This window comes from Ruditapes philippinarum, unplaced genomic scaffold (genome assembly GCF_026571515.1).
Source record: "Ruditapes philippinarum isolate M1 unplaced genomic scaffold, ASM2657151v2 ctg3163_1_1_1_1, whole genome shotgun sequence".
In the NCBI taxonomy this organism is placed as follows: Eukaryota; Metazoa; Mollusca; class Bivalvia; order Venerida; family Veneridae; genus Ruditapes; species Ruditapes philippinarum.
Genome location: NW_026852395.1, coordinates 130981 through 148552, shown reverse-complemented (window position 1 = coordinate 148552; position 17572 = coordinate 130981). Strand labels below are relative to the sequence as shown.

Here is a 17572-nt window from a genome sequence, read left to right as displayed (position 1 = left end):
CACAGTCCATGATTTAATTCATTTATATCAATTTTATGTAATGAAATTTTTATTTGTTAAACCGGTGTTTATATATGTATATTTATGTTTTTGTGACTGTGATCAATGATGTTGCAAAAATAAAAAATAGTACTACGTAACCTTAAATGAGTGCCACTTTTTTAAACATTTGACCGTCTTATACCTGTTACTTTATTTATACAACTGATTTTTTTAACTTGCACCGCTTCATCATCTTTCAGAGAATTTTTTCAGAATTTGCGTCAAATAGACAAATATTCATTTGTTTTACTCTTAACACACCGTCTTTAATTAAGAAATAGACTGTTAAAGGTAACCGAATTTCATTCTTTGTGTATCGTGTTACGTGTAATGGCACTTCCTACAAATTTTTTTTGAGCCACCTGTTTACTTGCCGGTTTCCAATTTTACAGTTTCAACTTTCAGCCTAAACGGGCATGACAGGTCTAGGATTTCAGTGTGAGAAATTCGGATTTGAATCTACTAGGCCGGTCGGACTACCAGATTGGAATATTCACTAGCCCAAAAGACATTTCACTAGCATGATTCATTTGTTCAAAACAGTTGTTTATATTGCCTCTGAAGATACAGTAGTCTGGTCGGGCTTGTTACTGTAAAAAGTTGGTAGCCCGAGGAGAAATTTAGTAGTCAGGGGCTATCGGACTACTGCTAATTTCGAACACTGGGATTTCATGATATTTACTTATGGACAGTGTAAATTTATGGACTATTAATAATTTCATATCTACTTATTTACAAACATAATAATTTAATTATGAAAGTACAGTGGTGCTTTGCTCATCCAACCCTTCTTATCATTTTTGAAATTGATAAAATTATTCATCCCATTCAACAGGGTCTTTCAAATAGAATGGTCTTGAAACACACTATGTAAACCCTTCTCGCTACAATTAAACATGTCTCGGTATAAATCGGTATAGTTTGCTAATATGAAATTAGGTGCTACCTATGGCGCGGAAAGCTCTAATGAATTATGATTTTAGCATAACATGTTTAGTGTACATGTAAACCAGATTTTTCTTGCAGGTATTTAGTACCGTAAACAAAACGGATAAATTGGTGGTGTTCAACCTATCATCGGGGCGCCCGAAAAGGGGGGCCACTGCGCATGCGTCGGCGTTTGGAAAATTCCGGCCGCCATTTTTGTTAATCTCTAATCACAGTTGTTGTTTTAACGTTATTTTTTAATGTGCTTATTTATCAAAATGGATACGTTAAAGTAACTTTTTATATTCATAATCGTTACTATAATTATATTAATGAAATGCATGTTTATTTTCTGATTTTGTACATCATTCTTTCACCGGAAGTGTTATTTAGCATGCGTCTGCTAGCAGTAGTCTGAATTATGAAGACGCTCATTAAAAGCGCTCTGATATCTATATTTAGCTCAAAAGGATTCCAAAATGGCGGCGCCCAGTTAACTAAGGATTTTTTCACAGCTCATTAGGTATAGGATATTTTTTTGAAATTTTCATTTACTTTTAATTTGATTTTATTTGAATTGATATGCATCATACATGTTATCTAAGAGCGCTACAGCCCTCGCGGGGCCTTTGGCCCCGCTCGGACTTTCCGCGTATAAGCAAATTATGTAAGTGTTCAATATTAAATACAAGAGCAAAAATGAAAATTTTGACGACATGATGTTATTTAAAATTCTTTAAACTTTTGAAAAAAGGATAAATATTTCAGGAAATGATATTTTTTTAAAGCCATCTTTGTTAAAAAACATAAATTGATTGTTGAGAATATTTGCTGATAATCGGCGCCATTTTGAAAATGTACCAAATTAAACCTCAAATATTTGCAAATAACACCGTGAAATATTATAATATTTTTACATAATACAATTTAATAACATCTTTTCTCTGTAAAATCAATTTCTATTTTGTCATTGAACAATGCATGAATGTATAAAAAAGCTCATGAAACTCGGACCTATTTTCAAATATGAGCAGTAGATTTTTACCTTGACACCGGGAACGAAAAATTTCTAATTTCATTGCAAATCTATAAAATTGCTAATTTTAAAGTAAAAAACTGATAATATAATGTAGTCAAGAGTCAGTTTTTAGTAATTTTTTGATTGATTTAACAAAACATTATCTAATAATTTGATTTTTGATAACCCAACCACGTGACTCAACCAAGACAGCATTTTTTGTAAAATTGGTCTGTCTCCAGACCATTCTATTTGAAAGACCCTGCATTCAATAACCATCATGAGATCATGGGATCCTACATATTAGGCCATCCTTAAAAAAATCGTGCAGACAATTCGATTAACCTGACATTGTGTTTCATAATATTTTGAAGTTGTAAATTGAAATTAATCTTTAAATAATTAGCAAGGGAACTGCGACTGTTAAATGGCGCGGTAATGATATAGGAAAACCCAAAGATGTCACTAGAAATATACACGGTAGCCACGAAGAGGACTATATAAGGGGTGTAATGGAAATTCACAATATTAACTCAATTATCATATTGATTCATCATAAATCAGTAAACATAAATATAGATATTCATTTGTAACTCTATTCTTTGTCATACACTTTCATTTTGGTCGTCATGATGATGAAGCCAGTAAAATCCAGACAATATATTTTCATTTACCTTTCATGTAGAGTTTCATCCATTGGTTTGAAAAATCTGGCGTGACCCGATTCCTAATATGGTTTTTACTTTGCATTTTCCTTTAAAAAATACAACAACGAAATACTGTCTGGATTAAATTTACCGTTAAAATTCCTTATAAACGCCCCTCCCCTAATAAAAGCCCCCCCCCCCCCCCCACAGGCTTTTTGATATGGAAACAAATCTGCTCATGAGTGGTGAACTCTTTAATAAATCCGTAATTTTATTCAAATCCTTCAGAATCCATTTTATATCATAGTAAACACAAAAATGTATCACATAAACTTTAAAATCTTAACACATTTAATGTTATTACCAGCTTTTGTTACACTAAATGTATTTTCAATGATTTTTGGATTTAGGTAATAATAGCCCCCCTTTTGGAAAATGTTTAGCCCCCGGGGGCATTTAATAGGAATTTTACGGTAGATGTACTTTTTATCATTAAAATATGTTAGGATTGTCTGCTGAGATATCTCAGAGAAGTTATGTAAGTAAAATCTGTATAAATTTACCCATTAAGGGCCTCAACATTCTGGCATACACAGAACACATGATTCCTCCGCATAACCAGGTATGAAATAAAATAGTAAACATTAGGGCATTTTATTTAATAAAGGTCTGAATCAACAATATTTGTATAAGAGTGGTCTTGTTGTTCTTTATTTCAAAATTGAAAGTGTGGGTGCAATTCAGACTGGATGATTTTTTAATTGAAACAGAAATAAAGCCTAATTCGACTGGAATAGATTTTGTCCGGTAAACTGATTGTCCGGTAAATATGAAGCATCCCAGTATATATTCTAAATCTTTTACTTTGTGAAAATGTTTACTAGGTCATTTGTTTTTAAAAACAACAAATGGATATTTAAACAGTTGATTTAACAATGTACTATCATTTCCAATTTATGGATATTACATTTATATTTGTTGAAGTGAGTTGGGATATATTTGAAGTAAGACTTGTATCTACAACTAGTGTGTGGGGTTTTTTTTCCACAAAATTGGGAAGCGGCCTTAGCCTGTTGATTTTGGGAATAATTATTGCTAAAATTGATGTTTGGAAGTAGAAAAGCTGGTGTAAGTTTAGAATTTTGGGAAAACTGCATGATTTAATAGACAATTTCCATTTGAAAGAGGCCTTTTAGATGCCTTTGTCATATAAGATGAAAAATCAATTCCCAGATAAGCATACAGTTTAGTGCCGGGGACTTCTTAACCTAATCCATATGACTACAAAAACAGAATTTCTTTGTGATTCAATGTTTTATGGTATGAAAAACATTTGAAATAGAACCTTCAAAACTATATTGCAGGTGAGCAAGCATGAGTCAAGCACTGATAGGATTTGGTGTAGCTGTGGCTTGCATGGCCATGTTTACTAACTTCTCTATACACAAGATAGAAGAAGGTAAGTTTGTTGTTTTTTTCTTAATTGCATAGATACTTCTGAACTAATCAGCATAGTAACTTTATTTTATTCTTTTTAGGACAATTTTTATTTTTAACACTTTGAAAATATTACTTTACAAATATACATGGGAGAATGTCACTCAATTATAGTGATTCTTTCAGCTCCTTGTCTTCATAGGCAGTATATAATTATAACTGGTACTACTTCAATAAATGTTCTATCCTTTTAAGGTCTGTAAACTATGTCATTCATAGCTTGACTTTTCGAAAAAATAAGCATAAAGCTGTTGTACTCACCTTGTCTTTGGCATCACACTTTGGTTCAGATTTTGTGTGTAAGTTTGTATCTTCAGTACTACCAAATCAAAAAGGTTGAACCTTCACACACTTATTTGTGAACATAGTAGGTCATTGGCCAAGGCCCATTACTCTAAATGGATTTTGACAGAATTATGGCCCTTTTTTAACTTAGAAAATTCCACATTATTCAGGCTCTTGTTTCACCTTGTTTCACTTACAAGCATTGAGAATAGTTGAGAGCACACTGTCCTACCCACAGCTCTTGTCTAAGGTAACCTCACATCAAAACTTGGTGATATTTCAATTATCTATATTGATGCTATTTATAAAATATTTCATGTTTAATGAACCAATCAGTTTATTGAACTGTAAGTAAGAAAAACAATCTGACAGTCAATTACATGTAAGTGTGATTTAACATGATCTTTTATTGCTAAATGATATTAAAAATAAAACAACTTGTTGTACAATGTAGGGAAACGTAAGATAAAAGTTTGATAAAGCCAGTTCTAAAGAGGCATAAAAATGTTTCTGTTTCTTGGGATGATCAAATGATTTACATGAGAACAAAAAATAAATGGACATGTTTTTACAAATATGTTACAACAGGATATAAGATATTGAATGTTTAAAGTAGGATAATCAATAGTTAAGTGGATGAGATATCAATCAGAATGTAAGCAATTTGGTTCAGGACAATGTAAACAAATATTTGTTGTCAGGTGGAAAGAACACTTTACAAGTTTGAATATGGCCAAGAAATTTTAAAGCAGCATGCCTCCAGATTCATGCTTATTTTCATGAAAATGTTGATAATGTATTTGAATGTACATGTATGATATTGTGAATTAACCAAAAAGAAGCAATTTACACATTTTCAATGGCACTTAAAACCCAAGTAAATTACAAAAAAGTGGTCAAAATATGCATAAATAGCCCTTACTGTGTTAGTAACGCAGTAGAAATACAGTAGTAAATACTGAAAAATCATTTATTATTGAACATAACCAGTAAAATATTTCTTGAATCTTGACTCATTTTACTTTTCCAAAAATATTAGTATATATTTTTCAATTTTGATTTTATTGAAATATTTTTTACTCATTTGGAGGCATGCAGCTTTAAACATTAACTTTCTTATTCAAAGTATATCAAAGAGTACACATTGTTTGATTTTTAGCTCACCTGTCACAAAGTGACAGGGCGAGCTTTTGTGATCGCTTTTCGTCCGGCGTCCGTCCAGCGTCCGTAAACTTTTACTTTAAAATGACATCTCCTCATAAACCACTAAGCCAATTTCATCCAAACTTCACAAGAATGTTCCTTTGGTGGTCACCTTTAAAAATTGTTCAAAGAATTTAATTCCATGCAGAACTCTGGTTGCCATGGCAACCGAAAGAAAAAACTTTAAATATCTTCTTTTAAAAAACCATAAGAGCTAGAGCTTAGATATTTGGCATGAAACATCTTCTAGTGAGTGTCTACCAAGTTTGTTCAAATAAAAGCCCTGGGTTCAAAATTGGCCCCGCCCCGGGGGGTCATTGATTTTCCCTATATGCATATAGTAAAAACTTAAAAAATCTTCTTTTAAAGAACCCAAAGAGCTAGAGCTAAGATATTTAGCATGAAATATGTTCTAATGGGTGTCTACCAAGTTTGTTCAAATAAAAGCCCTTGGGTCAAAATTGGCCCCGCCCCGGGGGGGTCATTGATTTTCCCTATATGCATATAGTAAAAACTTAAAAAATCTTCTTTTAAAGAACTCAAAGAGCTATGGCTAAGATATTGAGCATCAAACATGTTCTAATAGGTGTCTACCAAGTTTGTTCAAATAAAAGCCCTGGGGTCAAAATTGGCCCCGCCCCAGGGGGTCATTGATTTTCCCTATATGCATATAGTAAAAACTTAAAAAATCTTCTTTTAAAGAACCAAAAGAGTTAGAGCTAAGATATTTAGCATGAAACATGTTCTAATAAGTGTCTACCAAGTTTGTTCAAATAAAAGCCCTGGGGTCAAAATTGGCCCCGCCCCAGGGGGTCATTGATTTTCCCTATATGCATATAGTAAAAACTTAAAAAATCTTCTTTTAAAGAACTCAAAGAGCTATGGCTAAGATATTTAGCATCAAACATGTTCTAATTAGTGTCTACCAAGTTTGTTCAAATAAAAGCCCGGGGTCAAAATTGGCACCGCCCCGGGGGTCATTGATTTTCCTTATATGTGTATAGCAAAAACTTAAAAAATCTTCTTTGAAAAAACCCAAATAGCTAGAGTTAAGATATTAAGCATGAAACATCTTTTAGTGAGTGTCTACAAAGTTTGTTCAAATAAAAGACCTGGGGTCAAAATTGGCCCCGCCCCGGGGGTCATTGATTTTCTTTATATGTGTATAGCAAAAACTTAAAATCTTCTTTGAAAAAAACCAAATAGCTAGAGTTAAGATATTAAGCATGAAACATCTTCTAGTAAGTGTCTACAAAGTTTCTTCAAATAAAAGCCCTGGCCCGGCCCCAGGGGTGTCATTGTTTTTAACTATATGTGTATAGTAAAAACTTAAAAAAAATCTTCTTTTAAAAAGCACAATGAGCTAGAGCTTAGATGTTTAGCATGAAACATCTTCTTATGGGTGTCTACCAAGTTTGTACAAATAAAAGCCCTTGGGTTAAATTGGCCATGCAACGTTGGGGGGGCCTATATACAGGTGAGCGACCTCAGGGCCATCATGGCCCTCTTGTTTTCTTTTGCCAGACATTTAAACAGGAAGCTATCATTTTCTTAAGATAAAACTATTAATGTGGATATAATCTATTTGTTTAATGTCTGAATCATGAAATAGAAATGCATGACAAAATTTAAGGAAGTGTGTTTTAAAATAGAATTATAAAATGATTTTCAAGCTTAAATATGATTCAATGAGTAAGTGATGGAAATGTCATTTAATCACCATTAATAAACATTCTACTTTTCTGTCTATCTTAAGGTGTTATGTTTTCTCCAGAAATTCCCTTTTTTTTAAGGTTTTCAGCCACATCAAATGACTATCAAAGTTAAGGTTTTATAATATGGTCATTTTCCAGCTTTTCTGGTGGAGGAAGACTCCATATTATTTCAGGCATGCATGGTTTCTTGGGTAAAATTTAAAATAGTGATTTACATTATTGTCTATACCTTTTATTATACTTATTTATATTCACTTCACATTTCTTTTGATTGCCATAATGTAAGAAGTATTTTGATTGATAATGTATTAGCTATACAACTCCGGTTGTCCATGGCTGAGTAGTTAAGGTTCTCGATATCAAACCACTAGCCGCTTACCTCACTTATATAGGTTAGAATCCTGCGTTGGACTTTAGATTTTTTCATGTGAAAAAGCTATCCAGCTAGTTTATGGAACATCAATAATTCTACTTGGGTACTAGCTTGTGCCTGAAATAATGCACAGAGGGGCACCTTCGTCTTCTTCCACCATTAATGTTGGTGTGATATCAAACACAACCGAAAAATGCTTTATATCTTTGTTAAAAATTGTAATATAATATATTTTTTCTTACAGGTCATGTTGGCGTTTATTATCGGGTAAGTTTTTCCCAAATTGTAGCAGTCTCTTTTTATAAAGATATTAAATCTTTACCTTTTAACAAGTGTAAAATGGGGAAAAAAGTGATGCTAAATGGAAGCAAGAGAAATTGCCTTTGCCACCAGTATAGAGCCAGACCAGCTGGCATAACACTACAGTATGACAAGGCTCTGTACTGTTGACTGACAAACTTTGAACTTGTATATTGATCCCCAAAATAGATAATGGACAGTACTCCAAAGAAATGGAATCTCTGTGACAATTTAATATCGGGCATTGAGGCTAATGTGGAAAAATTGGTACTTAATGGTTAGCTAACCAGGAAAGTCAGTAAGGTTGATCAACTGCTGAGATAACATATATGATAATAAATTATATTTAAAAAATAATAAATGATAGATAAATAATTTAAAGAACGGCGTTAAAAACGACAACAGAAAAACAAGAAATAATAGTGTCCATGAGTAACTTATAACAGTGTTATACATGTACTAAAAATACAACTACACCTGTGACTTAGTATTTTGTTTTCAATATATTGTATTAATATTATGATGATAAAATTTAATGATTATATTGTTACTGACAGGGCGGTGCATTGTTGAGCAGTGTAAGTTCACCAGGATATCATTTCATGGTTCCATTCATCACATCATTCAGGAGTGTACAGGTAAGTTTTGATACTTTCAATTAATTTAAGGTGTTTACTGTCCCATGAAGATAAATCATTAATAGGATTGGGTCTTAAAAAATTCTGAAGTCAGCTGAACTTTGCGACGGCTCTTATATTCTTCTATGTATTAGTGAACTATGTATTATACAAGATGCTTGTTATAACCTTCTAAACTGAATGGAAAATCTGACTTATGTAGGATATTTTGGATTCTTTCATGTGAAGACACAATCTTGTTAGCTTACAGATCTGTAGTTCTGCTTTTGCGCTCACTAGTTATTGAAATAATTCAGGAAGGGACATCTTATGTCTTCCCCCACTTATAAAACTGGAAAGTAATCTTATGACCTCAACAGTGGTGTTCATGTTATGCCTTTAAACAAATTGTTCTTATGATTAAAGACTCTTTTATTGAACTTCAGTATAATTTTGATGAAAAAAACTTTATGAGTTATTTGTGAAAATTGCTAAAATATTTGAACAAAAATATAATTACATATTTGAATGTTTTGTAATTTAAGACAACATTACAAACAGATGAAGTGAAAAATGTGCCATGTGGAACCAGGTAATATTTTCCTATACATTAAGCCAGTCTTGTTACATTAAAGTTCTGTTCTAAGACAGTTATTTTGGATGGTTTTGATGATAAGATAAAACTTCTGTGTGAACTATTGAGTATGCATTCATATTATTACTTAAAAACAAGGTATCAAAACCAAACTTGGTGTTTAGCACACTTATTTGTTATATTTTAGTGGTGGTGTCATTATATATTTTGATCGTGTTGAAGTTGTAAACAAGTTGGCGGAGAGTTCGGTACACGACATGGTGAAGAATTACACGGCCGATTATGATAGAACACTCATCTATAACAAAATACACCATGAACTTAATCAGTTCTGTAGTGTACATAATCTACAAGAGGTCTATATTGATCTTTTCGGTAAGTTTTATATAATTAAAAAGAGATATTTTTGACATGCCTAACTTTACATAATCTACAAAAGATCTATATTGATCTGTTTGTTAAGTTTTACATTATCTAGAAAAGAGATTTTTGGTTTGCTTTACTTAACATTATCTTGCAAAAGGTCTATACTAACCTTTTTGGTAAGGGTTACTTAAAATTGAATGTTGTTATGTTTTTATCTCAATGATAAGAAAATTGTGGCTTGATTTGATAATTGATCTTGATGTAACAAAGGTAGATAATCATGTATTAATTCTTTTATCTGTCATTTCACAACTTTATTGTGCAGCTTTTTTACTTTCTTATATCTTGTGACATGCTGAATTATACAAATAAGTCGCATTGTAGTATGGTAAAGATAAATTTCTGTATTTTGACTCAGATGAGTTACTCATTTATGCAAGGTCTACACAGCTTTGACTTTCAATCCCAATGTTAGACAAACTTTGCTTCTGAATCATACCATAAACAATGGCAAAAATACTGTAACCTCACAAAGATGTAACTTTACATAACATAGTTACAATTATGAAAATGGAAGCTATAAACTTTGTGTCCACTTAACACTTATGATAGATAATTTGCCTATGTTATGGAATTAAGCCATGCAGTCTGACCAAATTTTAAACTACTAGCTGCCTAATTATCGCCTTTTGATGTCAGTATATTCTTTACATCAATAAAGGCCTATTTAAATGTCTAAAATTTGGTATGAAGAGTAATGAAATTGATTTTATTAGAATCTCTCTAGTATTTCTCACACAATGTTGTTAACTCTGTTTGAATCAATTAGAGGTAATTAAATATTACAGATAAGATAGATGAGAATTTGAAGGAGTCGTTACAGGAAGATCTGACTGACAATGCTCCAGGACTTACAGTACACAGTGTCCGTGTCACAAAACCTAAAATACCAGAACAAATCCGCAAAAACTATGAAATGATGTAAGTTCTTGAAATATCACCTTATTTCACTATTAACTTATCTGCATTAGCTTTATGATAGGTTGGTGTATTTTGCCACTTTCCATGCTTTATAGATATCAAATAGACATCAGTTAACCCAGAAGAAAAAAAAATTTAGCTGAGCAGAAATCAATGGCAGGATACCATGTCATAATGCACCAGCAAAATGCTCCATATCGAACTTTTTTTATTCTTTTTTTTTTGTAAACATCCCAGGAACTCGAAGGTAAATTATGTTTTTATTCTAAGAAATTATTATAATATCAAAAAATAATGTAGCGCACCAAAGATTGGCCTTAGTACTTGATATAATTGAAAAAGCGTAAAGTTTTAAAATAAAAACCTATTTTATCTTCGAGTCAACAAAGAAACAAACAGTCTGATTGGGAGCATTTTGCAGGTGCACGATGACGTAGTATCCTACCATTGGAAATGCATGATATTTTCATATTTCCTGTGATTTCATTTAAGAACTTCTATGTTATAAAAACTTATGTAGATCTTATACTTTAATTTTCTACACTTTCTAATTGTATTGATAAGTTGTTATACATATATCAGGGAAGCTGAGAAGACCAAACTGTTAATTGCTGTACAGAAACAGAGAGTTATTGAGAAAGAGGCAGAAACTGATAGAAAAAAAGCTATCATAGGTAATATGATTTATTTCTTATATTATATTAAGAAAAAAAGCTAGGATAGATAAAAATGAATTACATGTATTTTTAGCTCACCTGTCACAAAGTGACAGGGTGAGCATTTGTGATCGCTTTTCGTCCGGCGTCCGGCCGTCCGTCGTCCGTAAACTTTTTCTTTAAATGACATCTCCTCATAAACCACTAAGCCAATTTCATCCAAACTTCACAGGAATGTTCCTTTGGTGGTCACCTTTAAAAATTGTTCAAAGAATTTAATTCCATGCAGAACTCTGGTTGCCATAGCAACCGAAAGAAAAAACTTTAAATATCTTCTTTTAAAAAACCATAAGAGCTAGAGCTTAGATATTTGGCATGAAACATCTTCTAGTGAGTGTCTACCAAGTTTGTACAAATAAAAGCCCTGGGGTCAAAATTGCCCCGCCCCGGGGGGTCATTGATTTTCCCTATATGCATATAGTAAAAACTTAAAAAATCTTCTTTTAAAGAACCCAAAAAGCTAGAGCTAAGATATTTAGCATGAAACATGTTCTAATGGGTGTCTACCAAGTTTGTTCAAATAAAAGCCCTGGGGTCAAAATTGGCCCCGCGCCGGGGGGTCATTGATTTTCCCTATATGCATATAGTAAAAACCTAAAAAATCTTCTTTTAAAGAACTCAAAGAGCTATGGCTAAGATATTGAGCATCAAACATGTTCTAATAGGTGTCTACCAAGTTTGTTCAAATAAAAGCCCTGGGGTCAAAATTGGCACCGCCCCAGGGGGTCATTGATTTTCCCTATATGCATATAGTAAAAACTTTAAAAATCTTCTTTTAAAGAACCAAAAGAGTTAGAGCTAAGATATTTAGCATGAAACATGTTCTAATAAGTGTCTACCAAGTTTGTTCAAATAAAAGCCCTGGGGTCAAAATTGGCCCCGCCCCGGGGGGTCATTGATTTTCCCTATATGCATATAGTAAAAACTTAAAAAATCTTCTTTAAATGAACTCAAAGAGCTATGGCTAAGATATTTAGCATCAAACATGTTCTAATAGGTGTCTACCAAGTTTGTTCAAATCAAAGCCCTGGGGTCAAAATTGGCACCGCCCCGGGGGTCATTGATTTTCCTTATATGTGTATAGCAAAAACTTAAAAAATCTTCTTTGAAAAAACCCAAATAGCTAGAGTTAAGATATTAAGCATGAAACATCTTTTAGTGAGTGTCTACAAAGTTTGTTTAAATAAAAGACCTGGGGTCAAAATTGGCCCCGCCCCGGGGTCATTGATTTTCTTTATATGTGTATAGCAAAAACTTAAAATCTTCTTTGAAAAAACTCAAATAGCTAGAGTTTAGATATTAAGCATGAAACATCTTCTAGTAAGTGTCAACAAAGTTTGTTCAAATAAAAGCCCTGGGGTCAAAACTGGCCCGGCCCCAGGGGGTGTCATTGTTTTTAACTATATGTGTATAGTAAAAACTTTAAAAAAATCTTCTTTTAAAAAGCCCAAAGAGCTAGAGCTTAGATGTTTAGCATGAAACATCTTCTTATGGGTGTCTACCAAGTTTGTGCAAATAAAAGCCCTTGGGTTAAATTGGCCCTGCAACATTTGGGGGGGGGGGGGCTATATACAGGTGAGCGACCTCAGGGCCATCATGGCCCTCTTGTTTATATTACATTAAAAATAGTCCCCTCACCCCCACACTTTGCTCAGTATGAAGAGTATTAGGTTAAAAAATCATGGGTTGCTTTGTTTGATCTCATTGAGTGAGGTGAAATTTCTCCCTGAGAAATTGATCTCGGTCCAATTTACATTTGTCTTTCACTGCTGATTCAGAAATCTTGAGGGATTTAGTAGCCAGTCATGTGCAGAAAAAATGGTAATTAATCGGTTAATTATCCAGTAAAGCTAGATAGGTCAAACCTTTGCTAAGATATATCCAAAACATGTTAAAATCTTTATTTAAAACCAACCAAACTAATAAAATACAATCTATATACAGCATGCTTCATTAGAATAACTCTTCATTGAATTAACAAATTTGATTCATGAAGTTCTGTTGCTTTCAAATATCCAGTATTGTTAATCTGATAGGTTTCAAGATTAGAACACAAAAAAATGAAGAAGCCAACATGATTTCTTGGAAGGGAATCCACATATTTTAGTACAAGAGAATTATTCTGCTGGAGATGATTGCTTGACTACTGTTGTATCATTGTTTTAGAACTTGTTTGATTTGGTAATTTATTATGACAATAATGTTCAGTTATTATGTACAACTTTGGCTAATTGTTATATTAATATAATAGAGGCTGAGAAGAATGCATCAGTTGCTAAGATAGAATGGGAACAGAAAGTAATGGAGAAGGAATCAGAGAAACGCATGTCACAAATAGAAGGTATACTTACAATACAATGTTATATTGCATTGTTTGCAGATTAGATTTGCATCAAAATACATTAAATAGAGAAGAAATTTTTCATTTTATTAACATTGTATGACATGTTTCATTTTTATACCACTGATCACACTAGTAATATTCATAACTGAAATTGTTAACTTGTTTCTATTAATGCAAATTACATTAGAATTTATAGAACCAAATACTGGATACAATATTGCACAAATTGACTTTGAGTTTTCAGAATGAGACATCAGCATTAGTAATGGATGGAATATCTATAAAATAAAATGTTATCATTAGTTTATATTCATTAATATCATTTATTTAAATTGCAGGGATTTTGTTTTGTTTATTTATAATTGCATGATTTTTAACATTTGTATATATTTCAGATTTAACTCATTTAGCAAAGGAGAAAGCTAGAGCTGATGCCAACTTTTATCGTGTACAGAGGGAGGCTGAGGCCAATAAGGTATTATATTAAGTGAGACTAAAAAAGGATTGGTGCACCACACTAAATACTGTATTCTGCTATTTACCGGACAAGGCGCTTGAATGATTAAATGCTTAAATCTTGCCTATTTACCCAAATGAATGAACGTTAAAATGTCTTTTTTATCTTTTCACTCTGATTTATGTATGATAATGAATGAAAAATGTAAGAATTGGCGGGGGAAAAAAAATGATATTTGTCTTTTGATTGATCATGCTTTCTGCAAGCATCTTGAGGTACTGCTCCAATCCTGTATTGCCTTAAATCCATTATATTTCTGTGTCTTTATAGATCTTGCATTCTAATTTTCATTTAGAATCCGATTAACTTGAGGATGTTGTATAAATGTAATACTTTCAAAACATACCTACCTTGTTCTTCTCTCGTAAAAATGAAATGCCATAATTATTACTTGTCATTTAGTTAACTGTCTAAAAATGTAAAAGACTGTCCCACTCTTTTTAGCTCGACTATTCGATAAGAATAAGTAGAGCTATTGTAGTCACCCGGGCGTCTGCGTCGGCGTAACCACTTATGTTAAAGTTTTTGTAATAGTTCAAATATTTTCAAAGTCCATTGACATATGGCTTTGAAACTTTGCACACTTGTTCACCATCATTACCCCAACCTGTATACAGGAGGAAGTAACTGTATCAAGCATTTTGACAGAATTATGCCCCTTTTTTGACTTAGAATTTACGTTAAAGTTTTTGTAATAGTTCAAATATTTTCAAAGTCCATTGACATGTGGCTTTGAAACTTTGCACACTTGTTCAACATCATGACCCCAACCTGTAAACAGGAGGAGGTAACTACATCAAGCATTTTGACAGAATTATGCCCCTTTTTGACTTAGAATTTACGTTAAAGTTTTTGTAATAGTTCAAATATTTTCAAAGTCCATTGACATGTGGCTTTAAAACTTTGCACACTTATCAACCATCATTACCCCAACCTGTAGACAGGAGGAGGTAACTGTATCAAGCATTTTGACAGAATTATGCCCCTTTTTCGACTCAGAATTTACGTTAAAGTTTTTGTAATAGTTCAAATATTTTCAAAGTCCATTGACATATGGCTTTGAAACTTTGCACACTTGTTCACCATCATTACCCCAACCTGTAAACAGGAGGAGGTAATTGTATCAAGCGTTTTTTCTTACTATCAAGCACTAAGAATAGTCGAGCGTTGCTGTCCTACCGACAGCTCTTCTTTATATTGATAAATTCAGGGGAATATATACAGAAACTTCTGTGACATGGTCTTTTGATTTTTCCATGTAAAATATATAATTAGAAAACAATTATGGCAAAGTATATAGCTATTTTGACTTTTACAGTTTTACCAGTACACTGTTCATTTATACTGGAATACCTCTTTTAGTATAGTTAAGATTTATTTTATATTTTTATTTTTACACTTTGCAGATGATTCTAACTCCAATGTACTTGGAAATGTTAAAGCAGAGAGCGTTAGCAGAAAATACTAAAATATATTTCGGAAATAACATACCAGATATATTTGTTGATCCTACAGCAATGACATCACCAGCTTCAAAAGATTCCAATCAGAAAAAGGTAAACTAATTCTAATAAAATCAGTATGAACTTAGCCGACTTCATAGAAATATTCAGTTTGAAATAGACTCAGTACTTCTGGCTACCCTGAATTTGTAAAAAAAATTTATGTCCCTGCAAATCTAAAAAGATCTTTACTGTCATTATACCCCCACAAATGAAGTGTGGAGGTGGGGGCGGTATGTAGAAGTCAGCTTGTTGGTCCTTCCACTTCATGGTTTCCTAATGGTAACTAGAATTTGGAATGAGTTATTGTATTCAAACTTGGTATATAGCAACCCTGTGTAAACCCAGTTTGGTATTGCTATTGGACACCCTGGGGTGAAGGTCACTGTTACTAAAAATAGAAAAAAATGGTTTCCAGAGTAAGGATTCAAACTTGGTACATAGCAAGCTTATATGAAGACCCAGGTTGGCATTGCTTTTGGACCCCCTGGGGTCAAGGTCGTTGGTACTAAAAATAGAAAAATGGTTTCCAAACAATATGGTTTCTGGACAGGAACTCCCGTTAGAAATGTGAAAGTGTAATAAAGCTTATGAAGAGACCAATTTTATACAGATTTTCTTTCTGTTACATCATATTTGCTAATGTGATACATACAATTATAGATATAGAAAACTTGTGTACAACTAACATACATGTATTTCTATTTTTCAGACCAAGACTTGAGGGCCAGGAGGTCATAGATTTTTTTTCCAATTTCATCTTCTCCATATGATATCTACAGACTTCCTCCAGCATGTGTATATATCAGGGAACAACCATTGAAATAATAGGACAATAAATTCCATATCACATCTAAGGGAGATAATTTATTTTTTTGCTTAATTTATCTCAATTTTTGAAATGGGGTACTTTCTTTATCTTGTGTACACATAGGTTAAACATGGTATAAACTTTTTATTTTTTTCTGTAGAAGGAAATAATAACAAAAGCATGAAGTATACACTTCACAGTACTGCCACCTCCTGTAATATGAACATATTTTACCAAGGGAGATCACTTTGTACATATTGAAAAATAAAAAAAGGAAAAATATTTTTCTAGTTTAATTAATTTTCAAAGCTGCCATCATTGTATGAATACTGTAAGCAATACTAATTAAATTGGACACATAATCTTTGAATTATTTGTGGTAATTTTCTTTCTCTATTTAATATATTTTGTTGAGGTTTTGAAGTTATAAAAATACAGCATTAAATTTGTTTTCGTATATGTATTTAATTTTGGCAAGTCAAATATAAAGGATTAAGTTATTATAAATAAGTACATGTCAGATTAGTATTTTAGATTCCAGCACATAAAATGTTGCAGATTTAATATTGTTAAAGCTGGTGCCGAGAGGGCATTAGAGATGTTGAACTTATCTTTCATGAACAAGACTCAATCAAACCATGTCTGCAAATTTTATGTAATTTCCTTATTTTCATGGTCACCTCTTTTCCAGATTGTAGTATTACATCTTTTAAACCAATTTATTAACACATTCCATTTGAATGTTACAGTATAAATATTTGCTTATGCCTGATTAATTTTCTGTGCACATTGTTTTTAATATTTTAACAACCAAAAAGAAATGCTAGTTTTTATGTATTTCAATAAATGAAGATTAGATATTTTGGTAAAACTAACAGTGGTACAAATCGAAGCTCTACATGAATTCCTTTTAATTATGTTTGTGGGTTATCTTCATGTACAACAGTTTTCTCAAGCTTGTTTAAAAAAATTATAAATTAATTTACCTGGCTATCATTTTCATGAACCTGAGTGATAAAATAATGTTCTTGATTATATGAAAATTTAATGTTCGAGCAATGTTTGTGTAATGAATACATGTTTAGATTATAAATTATGGTTAAATTGTATAGTGAG

The 17572-nt window shown here is 32.3% G+C and overlaps 1 protein-coding gene across 1 annotated transcript; it reads left to right on the top strand.

The window, feature by feature from the left end:
* Positions 1–206: 206 nt before the first annotated feature.
* Positions 207–17196, top strand: LOC132759051 (erlin-2-B-like). The gene is made up of 12 exons (XM_060750777.1): positions 207–333; positions 3999–4093; positions 7952–7974; positions 8565–8645; positions 9170–9216; positions 9407–9594; positions 10434–10566; positions 11149–11240; positions 13534–13623; positions 14022–14101; positions 15550–15699; positions 16358–17196. Exons 2-12 carry the CDS (start codon positions 4009–4011, stop codon positions 16367–16369), a joined length of 981 nt encoding a protein of 326 aa, XP_060606760.1. The 5' UTR covers positions 207–333; positions 3999–4008; the 3' UTR covers positions 16370–17196.
* The last annotated feature ends 376 nt before the right edge of the window (positions 17197–17572 follow it).